This window comes from Protopterus annectens, chromosome 12.part0, assembly GCF_019279795.1.
Source record: "Protopterus annectens isolate FY-2018-M chromosome 12.part0, PAN1.0, whole genome shotgun sequence".
NCBI classification, from domain to species: Eukaryota; Metazoa; Chordata; order Ceratodontiformes; family Protopteridae; genus Protopterus; species Protopterus annectens.
The window spans coordinates 632,545,805-632,568,130 of record NC_056746.1 but is presented as its reverse complement, the minus strand read 5'-3'; the positions used below and the strand labels follow the sequence as shown (position 1 = coordinate 632,568,130).

The 22,326-nt window shown below is 37.7% G+C and overlaps 1 protein-coding gene across 1 annotated transcript in view; it reads right to left on the bottom strand.

Moving 5' to 3' along the window:
* Positions 1-13,637: 13,637 nt before the first annotated feature.
* Positions 13,638-22,326, bottom strand: part of LOC122817348 (paired mesoderm homeobox protein 2-like) — a 106,863-nt gene continuing 98,174 nt past the window's right edge. The window contains exon 3 of the mRNA XM_044090555.1: positions 13,638-14,152. Coding sequence (XP_043946490.1) covers positions 13,754-14,152 — 399 coding nt within the window. The 3' untranslated portion in view covers positions 13,638-13,753. The remainder of the gene's footprint in view (positions 14,153-22,326) is intronic.

Genomic DNA, 22,326 nt, shown 5'->3' with positions numbered 1-22,326 from the left:
TGGGGGGTGTGTCAGTTAACTTGTATATCCTTGCAGTACTCACAACTTTAATGGTCATTGCTCTAATCATTACTCTATAGATATTATCACAATACCCTATGGCCTTGGTTTGGGCAGTGGTATGTTTGTACACAGTGTATACTTCAACTGTCTTGTAGCTAAATTCTACTTCTCTTACCTGGTAGACCTGTGGAGGGAATGTTTGTTAACACCACCTTACTGTTTCTACACATATTTCCATATTCATAGTTATAATTCTTCACATACCTCTCAACCTCTTAATGCAAAACATCTGTACAGAGCTTGACAAACTGGGGGTACAAATAGGGGCATATTTTAAATATTGTTCTTATAAACTTTTAGAAAGTTGCTAGGGTAACAGGATTTGATTTAATATACATTTTCTGAAGGATCTGAAGTCTGAAACTCAAATGTATGTCATTATTTCGTGACTACAATCCTGAGATCATCACAGTGATTTGCCAGAAAAATGAGGAACTGGCCAAAATATGAGGCAAATATCTGGACGTTCTGCACAGATCTGTGCAGTTGAGAGGTATGATTATGCATACAGCTTACTACCACTCCCGGGATTTGAACCATGGTTGTGTGTGCTAAAAATACAACAATGTGTGTTTCATCAGAGTGAGCTGTTTAGAAAGTGCTGTCTTTTCCTTACGTGTTTTCTGTCTAAATCTCTCTTGGTTGTACAATCTGACCTTGTAATTACAACATTTTTATACAGACATTCCTAGACATATTTTTTATGTAGCACAGTGTGAGAAACAGTTGACACAACAGTACTATTCACATACCAGATCTTGGTGAATGTGACATGTGAGGCCATACAATACCAGGGTAAACACAATTAGGCCAGGATTTAGAACTTTATTGTCAGGCAATTACACCTTTATTTAAATATGACCTATATGAGACTATTACTGTCATATTATCTGATTTATTCAGTGGAAACCATACACATTTTTATAGTGTCAGGTGACATTTTACTCCTTTATATTTATTTTGTATGACTACTACAAGCAGGACTGTTACTCACCAGCCTTGCGATGCAGCCTTTGCAACCTGCTGGCATGGGCTTCCTGGTTCACAGCCCACTCAGCTGCAGCTGTAATGAGAATAGAGAAACATTTATGCATACCTATCCATCACATACACAGGCTGGACTTTAGTAAACAATTATTGCTATGAATACTTAAACAGTGCTGGGACATATCCCCTGTCTCTTGCTTCTTGGACCCACTGTTCTAAGAGCTCCCTCTTCCTCCATTTCTAGTAGGCATAGTGTTGCCTGAGCTGCTCACCAGTCCAAGGGATGCCAATGGCCCTGGTGAGATCATGGGTGAGACTTTCCCAGGCTTCTGCTTTATATTGGGAGCCTTGGTACTGGTCCTGCAGCAGTCTCATGTTATGTCTTTTTACCAGGAGTCCTACCATGACCTTGGACTCCTGTATGCCCCAGCGCTGCACCCGGAAGTGCATGCCCTATTCAACTCCTGCCATACTGCCTACAGTGGAGAGCTACAACCAGTTATGAGCTGTATTCCTGCCTGAGAGGTTTAAATACAGCTGATTTCCTGCCCTTTGCCATGATTGGATGGTTTTGAAAATGCTGAGCTAAGCTAAGCTACGGCCAAACCTGCTTAGCTAAAGATGGCAGTGCTCAAAGGGATAGGTTCAGCATTGCTTACCAATGGGCAACGCCACTTAGCTGGGCTATTCATTGCTTAGTATTCATATGTACACAATGCTTACACCCGGTCAACATAGCTGTGCAATGCTTAGCATTGCTTATGTTTTATTATATTGGTCTAACACCTGTATGGGATTAGTTCATCATTCATTACATAATATAGATTTATTTACCTTTCCTGACATCCCCCAATGTGCTGTGATTATTTTATTCTTGTGTGACTATACTGTATGAGGCACTTGTGTTTATATGGGGGGTTTCACTACTTTATTACACTGACACCTCACATCTGGGTTGAGACAAATCAGTTACGTCTTACATAAATAAGCAAAAAATTAAAATTGTAATGTTTACACATACAAAATGATAATGGCTTTTGTGGGGCTTGAACCATGAATGACTATATGCAAGGGATACGCCTTAACAGCTATACTATTGCACGTATGCTTATGCTGGATGTCTATTGATTTTTAACTTATTCTGCCATTTCAGCTGGGCTAAGCGTAGCTAAGCAACAGGCACACCCATGCAGCTACGCTTAAACATTATTGCATATATAAAAAAAATAATTTATTTGTTGTGTTTTTTAATTTGTACCCTTCAGAATATCCATGCTAATGCTGAACTTGTTATTCTATCAATTTTCTGGCTTTGTAGGGATGATTGTCCCTTATGGCTTTGTCCAGATTCCTTACTCTGATGAGTTGGGAGGTGTGTGCTATGTGCTTATGCTAAACCTATTATTCTATCAACTTTATGGCTTGGTAGGGATGATTGTCCCTTATGGCTTTGTCCAGATTTCTTACCCTGACGGGTTGGGGTGTTACGACCATTCTCACTTGTTTGAAATTGCCAAACGGCAATTCTGGAGCGCAGGTGGTGTGTGTATTGTGACAGCTCTGCTCTCAGACACACCCTCTACCCTCATACACAGAACCGTGTCCATTTTACAGCACGGCAGTGTTCCTTCATACATATGCATGGCACACTGCCATGCTGCACAGGAACAGTCCCTGCCATGCAGGAATTACTTATTCCTGCACAGCTGCTTGCTGAATCCGGGAGAAAAATGTTAGATGGGCTGATCTTTTATACAATTGTTTCTTCTCATATCCATTTGAACCTATGTCACATTTTTTTCAAGACTTATTGTTTTAATGAAAACCCTCAAACAAAAAAATATATTTTGTAAGCCTGCCATCCTCTATTAACTTAAAACAAACACACAAAACTACATACATCTTTAAAAATGAAGTTTAATCCTCCAGACAGGAACAATTGCCCTAAATTAACAGCTGCACTCATAGTATTACCTAACCTAAAATTAAGGTCACCCATGCTAAAGTGCATGCTACAGCCTGTGTTCCCACGTATACTGATTGCTGTCTCTTCTTTTCTTATTATATTCCTGATCCAGATGTGAAAACAGCTTGTATGCTTACAGAAAACATCAACTTCAGCCATAAGCAAAAGTATACTGGCTATCTTTAAATAAAATTAAATTGTACGCTGTTCTATTAAAATGCATTAAAGTATTAAGGCTGCTAGAAAGGCTGCAAACTCTTACTTCCCTTAATTTCAAATTTTATTTTTCACTGAACTGCTTGCCATAGTACCTTTAAATTTTGCATTTCCCTCAGCAAAGAGTGCTCAGAACCCTTAAGACTCATTAATTGCATCTGCAGTCAGGTTGTCTCCATGTAAAAGTAGTTAACAATGAATCTTTGTATGTTTCACTGAGAGCAGAATGAACAGCTGCCAACAGCTGCAGACTTCTTGACTCCACTCATTATTTCTCAGGAAATACTACTACAGTTATGCTACAGAAAAAAAACATACCTTTTTAATCAAATAATTCTGCATTTTAAGTCCAGTTAATGTTTCAAATGGATTATTTAATCAGTATCTGTCTATATTCAGTGTTATATACTTAAGAAAGTTCCAAGTTGAAAATATATATTTTAATAACACCCGGAATACACTCTAAGTTAAATGAACTCCACAGCCATGGGAGAACTTTTCTACATTTTATAAACCTTTAACATAAGAAAAACAAATCAATATTGAAGTTTTATGCCACAAATCAACTTTTTAACTTACCCTTAAGTGTACACACTACTGCAGGACACCAAAATGGTGGCTTCTCTAGCTAGAAGTTATACTGCAATAAAGAATTATGGAAAGGGCAAAAAAAGCCAGAGACTTTAATGAATACCTTTACTTCTGTTTCAGAGTTTCCCACCAACACAGTACTGTATTCTCAACAGGAGCAATCAGTACAGCTGCATTTAGAAGAAAGGTGAGCTTATTAAGGCAGAGATTACAGAGATTAATCTATCACAAGTAAAGTATATTTTGTGACAGTGTAAAGAAAATAGTAGCAGACTGTACTATGTCAGCCAGTATATTGAGGTAAACTGTCTTACTAGGCTTACGTTAAGAGAGTGACTTGTCCACAAGTTGTTTTTTTTTTTATGGACTTTCCACCTAGTAAAAGATGTTACTGTTAAAAATAGGATGCTTAAGCAATATGTTTTTTAATGTTTATTTGCAACTCAGAAAGGAAGAAAATAATAGCTACAGCAATTTGTGCTATTACAGCAGTAATACATATGAAGCATTAGCGGTGGGTTTAATGAAGAAACTGTTCCACTATTTATCGGAGATAAAATCATAAAAAATTAGCTTTCCAAACATTTCTGAGGGGGTTTTTTTTGAAAATATACATCTGAGTCATCTCTAAGCTTTACTCTCAATTATTCGTCAGATGAAACAAGATGATCAGTACAGTGAAAAATCAGAGGGAATCATGTTCTTCAGCTTAGACAGATAAGCATTGCAGTTCTAGTTATGTTTTACAATCTGTGAAGCAATATTTAAACCTCTCAACAATGTTCATTACAATATTCTTTTGTACTCTTTTGTGAAATTCTCATATTTTCATTGGGCCATTGGTGTGTGGGCTAATAACTTATTGGTAGCCTTCGTTAGTGCTGTATATTTATTTAAAGTGGTGTAGGCTATCTGTATAATCATTGGCTGTTAGGTTGGAAACTCTAATTCACTAGGGTTAGTCCAATGACTGAATTAGTGGGAGAGTTTGGTTTTGGTCTTTGTCTGCTCTCTTGAGGCTGTGTGATTGGCTAACTGGTCCCATTCTAGGTTTGTTATTGGATCAGCCAACCTACGGGCCTTAGTGCGGAGTCTCTGGATGATTTCAGGCTTGATTGTTTGTTAAAGTTTTATTTTATAACATTTATACCTCCTTAAGTGTACTGTGATGAACAAACTTAGCCCTGATCATTAGCACAGCATAGTGTGCCAGTGCTTTTGCTTACACTTTGTTGGATATGCCTAAGTGAATGGGAAGATAATATCATGACCCTAAGAAGATATTGTAGTAACTTGAACCCTACACAGTAAAAACTAAGGCACTTTGGCAATGTATGTGTTTTTTGTATATATGTGTTTCGGGGGAAATTGGTTTGTGTGGGAGAGGCCTTAAAAATACTGACGTGATCTATCAAGAAATCACTGAAAAATACCAGTATGATTATGGTTAACAACTTATGCTTGACTGGCAGGAACTCAGAGGAGGACATGGGAACTATAAACTATTTACAAGGGAAGTGCGTGTGGAAGAAGGGCAAGAAACATCGGGACTTAAGTAATTAACAAACAAGAAATAAATGTCGCTAGAACACTGACATTAAAAAACTAGTCAACCCTAGGCAACTATCATATTTAATACAAGTGGAAAATAGTGGTGGACAATCATTATGTCCACCAGCGGGGAACCAAGAGGAGGGGGAGCCAACTTATCTTCTAAGTAAAAACTTTATTAAAGCCAAGTAATGCTAAAATGCTAAACCACTAAAAACGATCTATGCAAACTTAAAGTGCACCAACTTCAACATCTCGCCCTACATGTGCAGTATTACTGTTGAACCTGATACTGGAATATCTATGATTAGGGGTACTTTGAGAAATGCATGATAGGCAAATGAAATGTTTTCTGTTCTAAAAACTATATTAAAATCTATATTGTGAAAAACATATAATACTAAGATGCTAAAATGTTGAAATGATCTATGTAAAATCATAATGCTCCAGCTTCAACTTCAACTTCAACACCTAGACCTGTGTGTACGGCATTAGTGTTAAGCCTGATAATAGATTATCTATGATCATTGTTTTTTTTTTAAATGAAAGTGTGCTAGGCAACAAAAATGTTATCTATTTTATAAATTAAATTGTATATGGAGGCTGGGCAACGAAACCTTGAGGTAACACCCTGAGTTATTTAAAGAAAGAACCCTAATTTTGGGGGGATGATTGTGTGCCTGATTGGAAAGCCCGTGTGTTGTTTTCCTGAGCTAAGTGGTTTTCTAAGTCAATAGATATCCCAAATACATTGTATCACAGTTAATAAAAGTTCCCAATACATTATTATACAGCATACCTGTAAGGGGGGGAGTTTATATAAGGCAAAAGTATATCAGTCCGTTTGAACATAAAGGATGTCTCTGGAAGTGGGCTGCCTGTAGGAGAAAAAGGTTAAGTTAGACAATGGTAAAATGAACAGTTTTAAAGAAAGTTGGATGTGGGTGTCCGGGCCTTATAGTATGCATGGTGATGTAACCTCCTAAGGTTAAGTATACTTGAAATGGAGATCTGCATGTTTAGACCTGGGGCCTTGCAGCCTTCCAGTCTGATCTGCTGTTTGAGTTCTTTCCTTTTGAGATAGTCATTGAGTGGTCCCTGTAGTTCATCATTTTCAAGTCTGTCTATAATGTGGAACATAAATATTCTATGTCCTGGTCTCTCATGAACGTGTCTGGTGAGTGTGTTGTTCTGATTCCTGTACTTAATGTCTGTGAGGTGGTGTGTGTGATCCTTGTTTTCAATTTGTTTATGGCTTTCCTGATGTAGAAGCTAGTAAATCAGGAGCATTGGGCCCTGTAGATTACTGCTTCTGTGTTGCAGTCATAGGCTTCCATACTTTTGAAGAATCGGTTGGTGTTCGGACAGAGAAAACCTGGTTTGCCACTCATGACCTTGCAGTATTGGCAGTTGGGGAGTCCGCAGGGAAAGGTTCCTTTAGGGGAGTCAGGCTTAGTGGTGGGGAATCTGCCCATTTTCTACACATAGTATCTGAAGTTCCTGTTTCTTCTGATGTTGAATCTTGGTCTTTCTGGCAGTAAGTGGTTGAGAGCGGGGTTGATGGTGAACATAAACTAATTGCCTTTAATAATGTCCATGATGGATTTTATGTTTGTTGAAAAGGTGATTGTCATGTAAATGTCTGTGGCATTCTTCCTCTGTTCTTTTTTTTTGTTTGTTTTCCTGGTTTGGGTGTAGCTGTTATCAAGAGCTGAGTAATCTGGGTTGTTGGCCTTAAGTTTTGCTATAGGTCCCAGAATCCTATGTATGAATCTCTTAGTGTAACCTCAAGCCAAGAAGTCTTTTTCTAGATTAGTGAGGTTCCCCGTGAAGTCCAAAAGTTCCTTGGAGACTCGGGCTGTTGTAAGGCCCTGAGATTTGATTAATTAAATAATTCAAGGTGTCACCTCGAAGTTTTGTTGTCCAGTCTCCATATACAATTTAATTGATAAAATAGATAACATTTTTGTTGCCTAGCACACTTTCATTTAAAAAACAATGATCATAAATAATATATTATCAGGCTTAACACTAATGCCGCACATGCAGGCCTAGGTGTTGAAGTTGAAGTTGGAGCACTATGATTTTACATAGATCATTTCAGCATTTTAGCATCTTAGCATTGTGTTTTTCACAATATAGTTTTTAGTACATATTTTTTAGAGTAGAAAACATTTCAGTTGCCTATCACGCATTTCCAAAAGAACCCATGATAATAGAGATTCCAGTAGCAGGTTTAACACTAATGCTGCACACATAGACCAAGAAGTTAAAGCTGGAGCACTGTGAGTTTGCATTGATCGTTTTTAGTGGTTTAGCATTTTAGCATTACTTGGCTTTAATAAAGTTGCTACTTAGAAGATAAGTTGGCTTCCCCCCTCCCTCCCTCCTTCCCCTTGATTCCTCGCTGGTGGACATAATGATTGTCCACCATTATTTTCCACTTGTACTGAATATGATAGTTGCCTAGAGCTGACTAGTTTTTTAATGTCAGTGTTCTAGTGACATTTATTTCTTGTTTGTTAATTATGTAGGTCCCAATGTTCCCTGCCTTCCTTCCACACGCAGTTCCCTAGTAAATAGTTTATAGTTTCCATGTCCTCCCCTGAGTTCCCACGACTCAGGCATAAGTTGTTACTCATAATCACATTGGTATTTTTCAGAGATTTCTTGGTAGCTCAAGTCAGCATTTTTCAGGCCACCCCCACAAAAAATGATTTTCTCAGAAACAGATATATACAAAAAGAAAACATATAAAACATTGCCAAAGTGTCTTAGTTTTTACTGTGTAGGTTTGGAATTACTACAGTATCTTCTTAGGGTCATTATATTATCTCCCATTCAGTTAGGCAGGTCCGACAAAGCATAAGCAAAAGCATTGTCACACGAGGTTCATACACTATCCTAATGATCAGGGTTAAGTTTGTTCATTACCATACACTTAAAGAGGTATATATGTTATAAAATAAAACTTTTAACAAACAATCAAGCCCAAAATCATCCAGAGATTCCACACTAAGGCCCCTAGGTCAGCTGATCCAATAACAAACCTAGAACGGGACTAGTTACCCAATCACACAGCCTCAAGAGAGCAGACACAGACCAAACTCAAACCCTCCCACTAATTCAATCATTGGACAAACCCTAGCAAATTAGAGTTTCCGACCTAACAACCAATGATTATACAGATAGCGTACACCACTTTAAATAAATATACAGCACTAACGAAGGCCACCATTAAGCTATTAGCCCACACACCAATGGTCCAATGAAAATATGAGAATTTCACAAAAGAGTACAAAAGAATATTGTAATGAACATTCTTGAGAGGTTTAAATATTGCTTCACAGATTGTAAAACTTAACTAGAACTACAATGCTTGTCTGCCTAAACCGGGGAACAAAATCTGATTTTCACTGTACTGATTGTCTTATTTTATCTGTGTACTTCTGGATCTGATGAATAAATGAAAGTAAAGCTTAGAGATGACTCGGATGTATATTTAAAAAAAAAAAAATCAGAAATCTTTGGAAAGTTAATTTTTTATGATTTTCTCTCCGATAAATAGTGGAAGAGTTTCTTCATTACGCCCACCGCTAATGCTTGGTGTGTATTACTGCTGTAATAGCACAAATTGCTGTAGCTATTATTGCCTTCATTTTTGAGTTGGTTCAGACTTGGACTGAGGCACTGACACTTCTGACACCAGGGACTTCAGCAATGTGCACGTTAGGATGCATTCTTGGTGCGTAGTACATTACTAATATTTATTTGCAGGAAATGCTATTGTTAGCTATGGATGGAAGAAAAATTATATAAATTTAGTTTTAGTGGGAAGGGTTGGAGCCCTGTAGTAGTGTGCATGCTGTTCGATAGCTAGATACATTAAACAGACATCAGTGGCTTATGATTATGAGTCCAACATTAATCATACTTTAACTGTTCTTTTCTGCTGGGCGGAGGGGGTGCTTGGTTGTAGATGATTGGTCTCACTGAGTATACTGGCAAAGTTTTCAGGAAGGTGGATGGTGATGCAGTGTACAAATATTAGTTTTACAGTGTGCAGTTTAAATGTTCTTTACCTTGGGTGGGGGGTTCTTGGTTGTAGATGACTGGTTTCACAGAGTATATTGGCAAAGTTTTCAGGAAACTAGATGCTGATGTACTATATAAATATTAGTTTCACTGTCTACAGTTACAAGTGTGCACACTACTACAGAACACCAAGGAGAGGCCAAAAACTGGGCTAGAAATATCATATCTTATCTGCTAATTAATTATATGAAGTGTCTCACAAGCATGGTGACCCAGTATATCTAGTTGCCTTAACTGCTTTTCAATCAAGCTAAATCAGTCTCAATGGTTTTAGTGTCTGCCCTGAGTATGTCAGGAGTTCATGAATTTGTACCCAGTAGTGGATGGATTTTAAAAGTGCTTTCTGACAATATAACACATTAACACCAGTATCAGGCTTAAACATACACAAAATACCCCTGCCGTTAAGAAACATATTTCAGATAAAAAGCTCCCCCTGTAATATTTGAAACAATGAGCAAACAAAACATTGACTACCATTTACACTAGGACTAACTGAAGGAGACTTTTCTAAAACTGACCCTGTAGCCTTCAACACTATCCGCAGATAATCCAGAATTTATATGAGGTACCTCTATTTATAAGATATCTAAAGAAAAGTATCTGCAGACTGAATATAAATGTAGATGCTTCAGTGACAATGGTTAAGTATTCAATTGTAAATTACAGGCATTTCTCAACAGACTCAACAGAACAGAAGCAAGCAATGCCTGTGCCCTGTGATGTTCCTTGATCTAGCAACCCTTTCAACTTTAAGCTGAGGGATAAAAACGTAAAAGTCCTTTCACACTCAAAGACTAACAAAGTCTCCTTCTGCTTCTTTTAAACTGCTGAAATGCTTCTACAGTTTATACCAGTCACAGATAACTAAAGTCCTTCAGTTTGCAATAACCGCATTCAATTCTGAATGCTCATAATGCAGTAAAGACTGATTAGCTTCTCCCAGTCATGACTCCTAACACTTTGCACACAGGGCAGCTGACCTCTTAGCCCCATATTAGCTATGGTTATGCCAGTTAAGTAAATTTTCAAATGTGGAAACTGAGCATTTGATTTAATATTTAACATCTTTATAAAATATGCAAACTGTATTTAAGATACAGTGGATATAAAAAGTTTAGACACCCCTGTTAACATGCCAGGTTTTCTGATATAAAAAAATGAGACCACAATAAATAATTTCAAAACTTTTCCCACTTTTAATGTGACCTATAACCTGTACGATTCAATTGAAAAACAAACAAATCTGTTAGGGGAAAAAATATAAAAAAATAAGAAACGTACAATATGCTTGTTGCATAAGTGTGCACACTTTTAAACTTATACTTTGTTATGTGTCCACACCCTTAATCTAATACTTTGTTGAAGCACCTTTTGATTTAATTACAGCATTCAGTCTTCTTAGGTACGCACCTCACATCAATTAAAGAGACTCTGATTAACCCCAAATAAAGTTCAGCTGTCCTAGTTGGATTTTCTTGACATTTACAATTACTTCATGTTTTTATAGCAAGCCCAAGCTTCTTCTAAATGCACCTGAAAAAAATAAAATTGCTCAAAGTTCCTGAAGTCTTGCTTCAATCAGAGTAAAGTGTTCCATGTTTTGCCACTTCTCCCTGTTCTGTCTGTAGTGATAACATCACTGCATAGGTTTTACATAATGAAATTCAACAATTCAAGGGCTAGATATAAAGAAATATTAGTGGAATGTAAGAACAACTGCTGCGTGGTTCATAGGTTCATAGGTGTTTACTAGGCTAATGACCACAAGGGCCTTTTTAAGCATGCATCCCAAATCTCTGACAAGTTCTGATACCCTTTATAAGTATAAGCATGGGCCTGAGAAATTAACCATTTACAGGTTACCTGTGTTCATTAGAGACATAGGTGCCAAACCAGGGATGAATTTCCTGCTCTGCATCCAATTGTCCAGATTGCACTTGAATTGGGTTAGGGAGGAACTCTACTTCACATGGATGGGGAGTCTGTTCCATAGACAGCGTAATCTCTGGGATACATACCTATCTCTCCAGCAGGTCCTATTTATATCACAGTCAAGTTTTAAGTCTTTAGAACTAGTAATTCTGGTGCTGTTTGGTTTGTGGATATGTAGGAGGTCCATCAGACTGGAGTCTGACAATGTCCTGTATGCCAGGCATAGAGCTCAACTCAAAAGTCTGTCAGAGACAGAATACAGGGATAGGGCTTTGAGGTGGTCTGCATAGGACATATTACTCATGCCCTGTATTCTTTTAGTGAGAAACCTCTGTGGACTTTCCAATTGTTAGATATGCCTGGTTAGGTACATACCAAAGTGTGCATTGTACTCAATGATAGGTCTGATGAAAGCCAAATACAGTGGAACAATGACCTCCTTGGACTTAGATGCCATACCTTTGTTTATATGTTGTGCAACATAGAATGATTCCCTCACCACTGTAGACACGTGATGATCAAAGCCTAGATTACTATCTATGTGTGTCCCTAAGTCCCTGACTACTGGGTCAACCCTAAGGGGTGTGTTGTCAATATGATAGTTACCAAGGATGGATGACTTCCCAAAGGATATTATTATGCATTTATTGACATTTAGTTTTACTCCATGGCTCTGACACCAGTTGTTTGTCTGTGTCAGCCCCTCCTGTAGAACATTTATGTTAGTGTGAGATTCAATGACAGCTCCTAATTTGCAATCATCTGCAAATTATTCAGCCAGAGACCACTGACATTGGCCTTGACTTCTGAGAAGTAAATGCCAAAAAGGAGCAGTCCAAGGACTGATCCCTGAGGGACTCCACTTGTGACCGGTCTCTTTGTAGAAGTGGACTCTCCAATTCTAACTTCCTAGGTCTTGTCTGTGAGCCAGTTTACTATCCAACGGGTGACATACGGGTTTGTGCCTAATCTCATGAGTTTGTCAACAATGTCCGAGTGGGAAATTGTAACAAATGGCTTGGCCAGGGCAAGGTAGGCAGTGTGACCGATTTTGTCCTCATCCATTGCTTTGGTGACCTTCTCAAAGAAGTCTACCAGGTTGAGTAGACATGATCTGCACTTGACAAAACCAAACTGGGTTGGGTCCAGTGTTTGAAGGTTTACAATATCTCTGTTGATCATCTGCATGATAATTCTTTCCATGGTTTTACATATAAGACTAGTGAGACTTATGGGTCTGTAGTTTCTAGGGTCTGTAGATGGCCCACCTTTCCACAGAGGGATGACTGCTGCCTTTCTCCATTCAAGAGGCATGAAGCCTGTTTGGAGGCTACAGTTAAATAGTAATTCCAGAGGCCATGATAGATCATGTTTTGTGCTATTTAGAAGGCATCCTGGGATATGGTCTGGGCCCATTGATGCCTTGGTTTTACAGAGAGCATTAAGGACCTGTTCCCTAGTGATAGTAGGGGGAGTTATATTTGATGATATTTCCTGAGGGAAGGTTGAGGGGGAGAGAGGAGTAAAGTTGGAGCTGAATTTATCAGCCAGGAGGTTTGCTATATTTTCTGGCTCAGTATACATGGCTCCATTTACAATGAGCTTTGCACACAATTGTGTATTGCCTTTGAGGTTGCAGACATAGTTAAGGAATGCTTTGTGGTTGTCCTTGGCTTGGGAGGCCAAACATACCTCAAATTTGGCTTTGGTAGATTTTATTTGTTCTCAGAGTTGTTTGTTTAGTTTGATAAGAGTGCTTTTATCCTGCTGGGTGCTGCACCTCCTAATTTTTGCCATGATGTTCTTCCTCCTGTTAAATAGCTGGTTGATGATTACACTAGGGTGACTTGTTTTTTTTTTTGGCTAATGAAGAAATGTCTGTTTAACCATTAGTAAGGAAAACTGACATAATATATGGGTTAAGAAATCCCAGTCTGATGATCCATTGTAATAAACAGAAATGTGTGTATGTGTGTGTGTGTGTGTGTGTGTGTGTGTGTGTGTGTGTGTGTGTGTGTGTGTGTGTGTGTGTGTGTGTGTGTGTGTGTGAGTGTGTATGTGTGTATTTCTCATACTTAAAAGCAAAGTATAATTTAATGAGTTTATATATATGAATAAGTAGATTCTGTCCCATCTAGTACAGAAAACTATTAGTTGTGTACAAGCTAGATAAACAAATATGAATTTATTTACTCTACTGTAGACAGCATCTCAGGTTTCCTCTTTACCAATTTCTAGAGGCACGAATTGCATTTGACTCAAATATATAAAAGCAGAAGTGCTGAATGATGTTACAGTTGCATGTGGAGTTAATATCTGGGATTTATCCACATTCTGTCATGCTCTCTGTTATGGATATCCTTGACCCCTTTGCAATTCTTTCTTGTCCTGTATTACAAAGATCCCAATACCAGCTGTATGTTCCCGGGCCTTAGCCCGAAGGAGTGCAATGCTGCTAGAATGGATGTTATCTGGACACATGCCTTTCCCACCTCCCCTCTTCTCAAACATGGTCACTTCTGACGAGGTCTCCACACTGTTGAGCTCATTCTTAGAGTGTGTGTAGTCCCTGGAGCTTCGAGAGTTGTCTGGTTCTCTAATCTTATCATATGCCTGTAAACCTTTGACACTATCCTTTGCCCTTTTTTCCTTGGACTTCTCTAAATCTCTCTGTGATTGAGTCTCAGCAGATCTTTCTTGCAGTTTCATCTGACGTCTCATCTTTGCACGGCGATTCTGAAACCATACCTAAAAAGAAGACAGTTGCTTGTCAGATTCATTGATGATAGCTTTACATATAGATGTTTCTTTTGTGCATATTATACTTCAGTTTTATCTGTAAAACTATTCCTCATTGTGTTTCATTGACATACCACTCCAAGGTACCCTGATATCAGACTGGGGTAACACTAGGAACAGTCAATATTATAAATGACACAGACAATGTAGAAGTGTTACCAGCCTCCATGAGGTCTTTATAGTGATTGCCATGACAAAGACACCACATGACATGCATTCCAGTACTGTTAGGGGTACTAACAGTACTGAAATGCATGTCATGTGGTGTCTTTGTCATGGCAGTCAGTTGCCCATTTCTTAAAAAAAATCATATATTAGTTCGTGCCAGGGCTGACCTTAGCATTTGCAGGGCCCAATTTAGATTTTGTTGGGGCCCTTCAGCTGAACCTCACCACCTACCACTTCTGCCCTTCCTCCACTTACTGGCTTCCTGGAAATAAGACTATTTCAGATTAAGTATCAATAATATATGCTATTACTGCATATTAAAAATAAAAAGAAAAGATTTTATCAGCTGAAAACAAAAGTAAACTACTGGACTCCTGAATTATTCCCAGATCCTACATCTCCTGTAATTTCCAGTTGGCTCACCCGGGCCCTATGCCGACATGGTGCTTCACCAAGTGGGTATGCTCAGGCTTACCAGTCAACATGTCCCCATATTCCTGTTGCACTACCTGGATCTTCTGAACCTGGGCAAGAGATAACTGCACACTTCCCTTTTGTCTCTCCCCTCTTTTTCTTTTTTCTTATTTTTCTCTCTTCTGTCTCTCTCCTTTCCCTTCTTCCCTTCATTTGATTCATGCCTTACTTTCCTTCACAACCCATACGTAACAATTGTTTAGTATTTTTCTCCATAAAAACCATATACTATATGATGTCATGACAGTGTACCGATATTCTTTTTTTCACCACTTTTACTGACTGAATTCCTGTATCATGTCTACTTATGATAATGTTCATTTGTAGTATACATTATCTTAATTTATACCTGCTCTTACATTACCACTATTGCAATGATATTGATTAAAGTAAATTTCTTTAGTTGTATGTCTGCCATGCTGAGCCTAAGGTGAGTTTATGTGGATCACTGTCCTACTGCCCTTGTTAATAATCTTTAAATAAGTAAAGAAAATTAATTAAAAACATATATTTGAAACGTAAGTACTCCAACATCTTCAGGAGGTGCTACAGACAGCAACAAGTAGACCTGCCACTAAGAAACAAGCTCATGGGGGTTATGGCCAAGATGGTGAGCAGTTAAAAGCACTGTTTTTTAGCTCTGCTTCATTTTAACATCTCTGACAGGAGTTTTACTTAAAAAAACTCAAATAAAACATTTCAAAACTTGATGGACTTGTAGTTGAACATCTGCTGAAAGATTTACTACAAAAAAAAGTTTGAAATTCTTAACTGTTTTTTTTTCTATTAAGAAAACTAGAAAGAACTAAGTGTCTCATAATTAGTCACTCCAAGCTCAGTGTACAGGACAGTACTATGAAAAAGCACATACAGGATATTTTAAGTAACATCAGCGAGTTATCTGTAAAGACAGATAAATCATAAAGCAAAATGGACAATTTTAAAGAGGAATATAAACACATTGAAGTGCTGAGTAAATCTCTTAACAATCATCATAAATCTCAAGTACAGAAAAGGCAGTGTCTGATTTTGATGGAAAATTACTTGAAAATGAGAATAACACTGAACTTCTTCTGAAACAAAACAACTTATTCTGGGATAAAATAAAAGACTTAGAGAACAGATCCAGAAGGAATAACTTCAGGATTTATGGGATTCCTGAAAAAGAGGGAGACAGTATGATTTAATTCCTTAATACCTGGCTGCCTAAAACTTTGAACCTGCCTGAAGCTTTTTCCTTTGGCATCAAAAGGGCACATAGATCACTCTTTAACTCATTAAAAAAAAACACATTTAATGATCATAAGATTTTTCCTGGAGTCAAGATAAGGATTTAGTCTTAAAAGCTGCATGGACTAAATAGCCAGTTAAAATGAAAGAAAATACTATAAGATTTGACAATGACTATTCAACATTAGTGATGTCAAAGAGAAAAGCATGTGTGACACTTGATAAAAGTTTAAATACAATATTAAAACACACATCTTATTTTCAGCAAATATAAGGATTCACCTTCCAGAAGGAAAGAAGATTTTGACACCTTGAAAGATGCAATGTACTTTATACAGAAAAATAAAATCCTAGAAAAAAAAACAGAAGAAATGGACTGGAATCTCTCAACTTCTTTGAAGAGAAATGCAACAAGAGATGGTTGGTTAATAAAAGACAAAAACAATAAAAAACTGAAGGACAAATGAAAATCAATGTATTTTGTGCTTATAAATTCTTATTAATTCAAAGAAGTACTTGAATACTTATGAACAGGTACAGAATATTATGTTTTACAAGGTAGATCATATCTTTCTTTCTTTCCCTACTTCAAATGGCTGCTAGTTCCCTTTTTAAATGTTAGAGTTTGATTCTTTTAGCTATATATCAAATTAATGCCATTTATTTTCATTTAGAGTTTAAAGGGTTAAACTATTCATTTTATTAAAAGTTGATCATTATTATGATGAAACTTGTGTTAGGTGGCACACTTTCTGATATCTTGGCATAGTTGAGTAATGTACTATTAAATATAATACAAGATGCAACAAATGATACTAAAGAGGTATGTTAAGTTATATTCTGGGTTCTTAAAAATGGTCCAGTATTGTGCTACTGACAGTATACGTGACATGCAAATGCATGCTATCTTATAAACGAAGTGTCAAAAAATATAGATTTTTACATATATAAAAGTTAGTATTGGAATGATATGAAATAGAGTAACATTAACATTTTTGCAAGTTAAACCTGCATCAGACGTAACTGTCATTCTTTTAATGCAAGTTTATATGCTGTCTCCTTTAGAAAATGACAGTCTGTTTTAGAGTAACCATCTCATAGAAATAGTGCTTGCTGAATCATTAAATGTTATTTCTTTGAGTGCAATGGCTTTTTAGTGGTTGGTATACTTTTAGACATTTTTTTGTAGTTTTTCTGGTGGTTTGGAGGGGTTTGAGGGATTGATGTGTGGTTTGCAGGCGGCTTGGATTCACTTGTGGGCGTTTGTGTGTGAATTGCAACTGAAGGATTGTTCATTTCAAGCTCTCATCATGAAAACCAGCTTGAAGCAACTTAGAGTCATGACCACATTTGTGGTGCTGCAGGAGTTCTGAAAATTCTAAGAACTGTCCAGGTTACTTCTTCCTGTATAAAAGTATATAATCATAATATTTTGAATCATATGCTAAGATGTCAAAGAATAATATAAGATGTCAAGTTGAATAATAAGCAAAAGACAGTGAAATGTATTCTAAGCCGCTGCCAGTTACTTAATAGTTCTGAATGCTTGCAGTATACCAAAAGGATAGTTTATATACTAGCCTATACAATGGCACTTCTGAAAAAAATTAGGATTATGTTTCTCTGTCATTGTCTGTTTTTAATGATAGCAAAACTTGAGCTCTCAGAACAATTTATTATGGAAAGTTTGAATCTTAAAAGGGAAGAATATTCAAATGTTTGTTCAGTTACTATTAGACAGAACATTTAATGAAAAATAAGATTGAACACTAGTACTGGATTAAAGAGTATCAAATATATAAGGGTAAATATAAATGTTCTAGTATATGATACTTTGCACTAGGATTATAGCTAAAATATAAAACCTAGGAACATAATAATAGTACAAGACATAGTATACAAACAGAAATAGAAAGACATAAGAATACATAAATGTGTTTATAGTTAAAGAATATAAATATGTCTATAAGGTTGGGAGGTTGGTATAGTGGTTAAGGTGTTCACCTTATATTCACTAGGTACATGGTTTGATTCTCACATGGTGTAATTGGCTCAACTTGGAATGGCCCACAAGGACAGTTAGCCTGGTACTAATTTATGAACTTATGATGCCTTAACATAACGTGGTGGTGCAGCGGTTAGCATTGTTGCCTCACAGCAAGAGGCTCTCTGGTTCGATCTTTGGCTGGGGTCTCTTCTGTGCAGAGTCTGCATGTCCTCCCTGTGGTCATGTGGATTTCCTCTGGGTGCTCCAGTTTCCTCCCACATCCCCAAAGACATGCTGCAAGTGGATTGGACACGGTAAAACTGGCCCTAGGCATGAGTGCGTGTCTGTGTGTGTGTCTTCCGTGGAAAGTTGGGTGCCGGGCTGGCAACTCGACACCGTAAAACTCCACTGCCAATCATGAGCGGATAAGGTGATCTGCTGTGGCGACCCCTAACCGAGAAAAGCCGAAAGAGAGAGAGAGAGAGAGAGAGAGAGAAATGATGCCTTAACAACTTTACACATAGTAAATAAAATAGAACAAATATAAAATCATCTCACTTATAAATTAATAAAGATGAAAATAACAACTGACTTCCTCCCTATAGTAGACCAGGGAAATAATGTGAGGTACAGGGAAAAATTACTGTAGAGATATTCAGTTTGGTCAACTTATAATAAAGATTATGAACACTTGTTTAACTTTTCTTATTCATAATAACTGTAAAGCAAAAGTAGTGTGTCAAGAAGATGGCTCAACCAAGACTGTCAGAAAACATAAAAAGCCATCCTGAGCAAGTAACTGACCCCACACGACTGTGCTACATCTGATACAAATGCCAATAGTATCCAAAAAATTCAAAGTCCGAAGGCAAGTAAAGCTGTTTATTAACATAAAAGATACAAAAGGTTAAGCACTTTCATCTCAAGCTGTAAGAGACTTCATCAGAAGAAATGCCACTAGTAACTGAAACAATTAGAATAATTAAGTATGGTAGCACTTAAAGGTACAAACAATAAAAAACATGTAACAATTCTAAGTAAAGTAAAACAAACAAGAAAAAGGTACATGTTTCAATTTTCTTTCTAATTTCTTCAAATTAAAAAAGGCACAAAGCAGGGCTATCCATTATCACTTTTACTTTTTGGATTATAGGATCATATGGTCATAGGAGATTACTAAGCTATCTACCTGGAGGTCTTTTTAAGCCTAGCCATTTTATCCAAATGTAGTACCATGAAAATGCTACTCAATACACAAGATTGCATTTAGTGATGACTGCCCATGTGCAGGAGGGTTGTGGGCACTATCCCCGGTAAGAATTTATGGTGCCCCATCCACTTGTTGAGGTTCCTGTTGAACAGTGTCATAGAAATGCTCTGTTTCACATGACTTGGTAGTCATTCCAAAGATGAGGCAGTTGTTGGGAGATACATCTGTCCCTCCAGCATGTCCTATTTAAGTCACAGGCCATATTTAGATCTCTGGAATGGGTAGCCCTAGTCCCATTTGATTTACTGATATGCAGCAAATCCATTAGGTTTGGTTCTTGGATTGCTGTGTAGACCAGGCATTAGTCTCACCTAAGAAGTCTATACAACACAAAGTATAGTGACAGGGTGCTTTAGTCAGTCTGTGTACAGCACATGCTGGAGTTCTTTGATCTTCTTAGTTAGAAACATCTGAGGTCTCTCCCATTGTTGCAGGGGCTTTATATGGTATATGCTGACTGCGCATTATACTCAATTATGGGCTGGATTAGTGCCAAATATAGAGGGGATTATAACATTGTTAGCTCTCAAGGTGATGCCTTTATTAATCAAGTGTGTTATGTAGAAAGCGTTTCTTACTACAGTAGACATATGGTGGTCGAAGTTAATGTTGCAGTCAACTTGTGATCCCAGGTCCCTTAACACTTCATGAGTACATAGTGTATTGTAATTGATTTGATAGTGTGAAGGGACATTTTTTGTGCTGAAGTGAATGAAGATGCATTTCTTTACATTCAGTTTGAGACCACAACTAATACACCAGTTGTTGGTCTGCGTGAGACCCTCGTGGAGTATACTGACATCATTTGAAGATTCAATGATTGCACCTAGTTTGCAGTCATCTGCACACTTGATCAGCCACAACCCCTTAGTTTTGACCTGACCTTGTCAATGGCCCTGGACACATTTTCAAAGAGGTCCACCAGATTTAGCAGGCAGGATCTGCCCTTGACAAAGTCAAATTGGGTAGGATCTAAGGTTTGGAGGTCACTTGTGTCTTTATTTATGAGGTCCAGAATGATACATTCCATGGCCTTACAGAGGAGGCTGGTCAGGCTTATGGGTCTACAATTCCCCAGGTCTGTTGCTAGGCAACCCCCATGCAGGGAAATAACTGTTGCTGTTCTCCATTCTGCAGGAACAAAGCCTGTGGTTAGGCTATGATTGAAACAGGTACTTAATGGTGATGCTAGTTCATGTTTTAGCCTGTTTAGAAGACAGCCTGGGATGTGGTCTGGTCCCACAGGGGCTGTGTTTTTTGTCTTGGACAAGGCTATGAGGACCTGCTCTTCAGATATGTAGGGTGGAGGAAGGGGTTTGGGGGAAGGTTTGTGATAAGTTAGGAGGGAATAGGGGAGTGAAATGTTCACCAAACCTATCCACTAGCAGGTTTGCTCTATCTGTGGGGTCAGTGTGTGTGATACCATTGGTCACTAGTTCTGCACATGCTTGGGTCCCACCTTTTAGGTTACATACATAGCTGTAAAAGACCTTATGGTTATCCTTGACTGTACTTGCTAAGTTTCCCTCAAAAGAGCCCTTAGAGGATTTGACAAGTTGTCTTATTTGCCTGTTGAGGCTGAGGAGGAAGCTTTTCCATTGTTGGGGCCTTGCCTTTGTTTTCTTGGACAGCAACGTTTTCACATTTACAGTAAAGTTGTTAATGATGGATGCCCACCATGGCAGCTTGTTTTTACTTGGGGCTCCAGCTTTGATTCTTTCTGGTACAGCTGAGTTTATACACTTATGCAAATGGTTGTACAGGGCTTTGGTGTAAGCTTTGGCATAGTTACCACTTCCAGTTGGGATGTGTAGATCAGAGAGGAGGTGCTATGTGCTGTATCTTTAAGAAGCACATCAAAGACTGAGCGTGCACGTAGAAATGTTAAGCACATGTCATTCCTAGTGCCATTTTGAGACTGCAGTCAGAGAGTAAGCATGTATGATTACAGCAGTTAGTTTGTGTATAAGTTACTTAAGTTAAAGTCAGTAAACATATCATGATGTGTTTGTATAAAATAAAGCTGCTTGAACAGAACCCATGAAGACTCTTCTATTGTGTCCAAAGTAGGGGAGCGGCATGGTGTCAGAACTGGGAACGAAGAGAATAAGATTCGGAGCCATGAGGTGTAGAGATAACACTTTAAGTAAACTAAAAGGAAACAAGCACAAAAAAAGCCAGAAAAGAAGCAAAGGTAATGAGAATACACACAAACTACTTATTTCAATAAACAGGACAAAATCGGGCATTACAAGGGCACAAAACACATTATTAAACAAGCAGGAGGCATAAAAGGCTTATTAACTAAAGAAAATGTTTAAAGTAAAGGTGTTTGATGAAACAATTAACAGAAAAGTAACACGAGCATTGTTTAAAGGCAAAACGAGCATATTTAAGGCAAAACGGCCATGTTAGAGTAAAACGAGTACAAGAAAAGTACAATGAGCATGAAAAAAGATTAAACGAGCAAAACAAATGTTATAAAGGTAAAAAGGGGCACCTTAAGTGTAAATTAAGCACGGCGACTGCATGTTTTTGGCAAAGTGCTGTGTTTTGGCATAACTATGGCTTTGTACTGTATCAAGGGCATAACTAAAGTTATTCAAAGTATCTCAAAGTGTGTAAAAGTGCTTACAGTGCCTGCTTATTACTTTGCATGCATTTTGAAAAGTTATTTGTGTGCAAAGTGCAACTATTTCATGAAGTGCATATTATAGCCATTTCAAAAAGTTTCTTCTGCCGGGTGTGTCTATTTGCAAAGTGCCACCATTACAGAGTGTTCCTTGCACTGTAGAGAATTGCCTAGAAAGGTACCACCATTTTGGGAAAGTTTCAGTGTGTTGTGTACTGTTTATTCACAAAGTGCCATTACTTTGAAATGTTATTGACTCTCAGCTTCTCCTGCCCACTTCATTCACATTGTGCATTTATTTGAAGTGTTTCTTAAAATGATGATAAATTACTTTAGCAATACAATAATTTCAAAAGCATTAC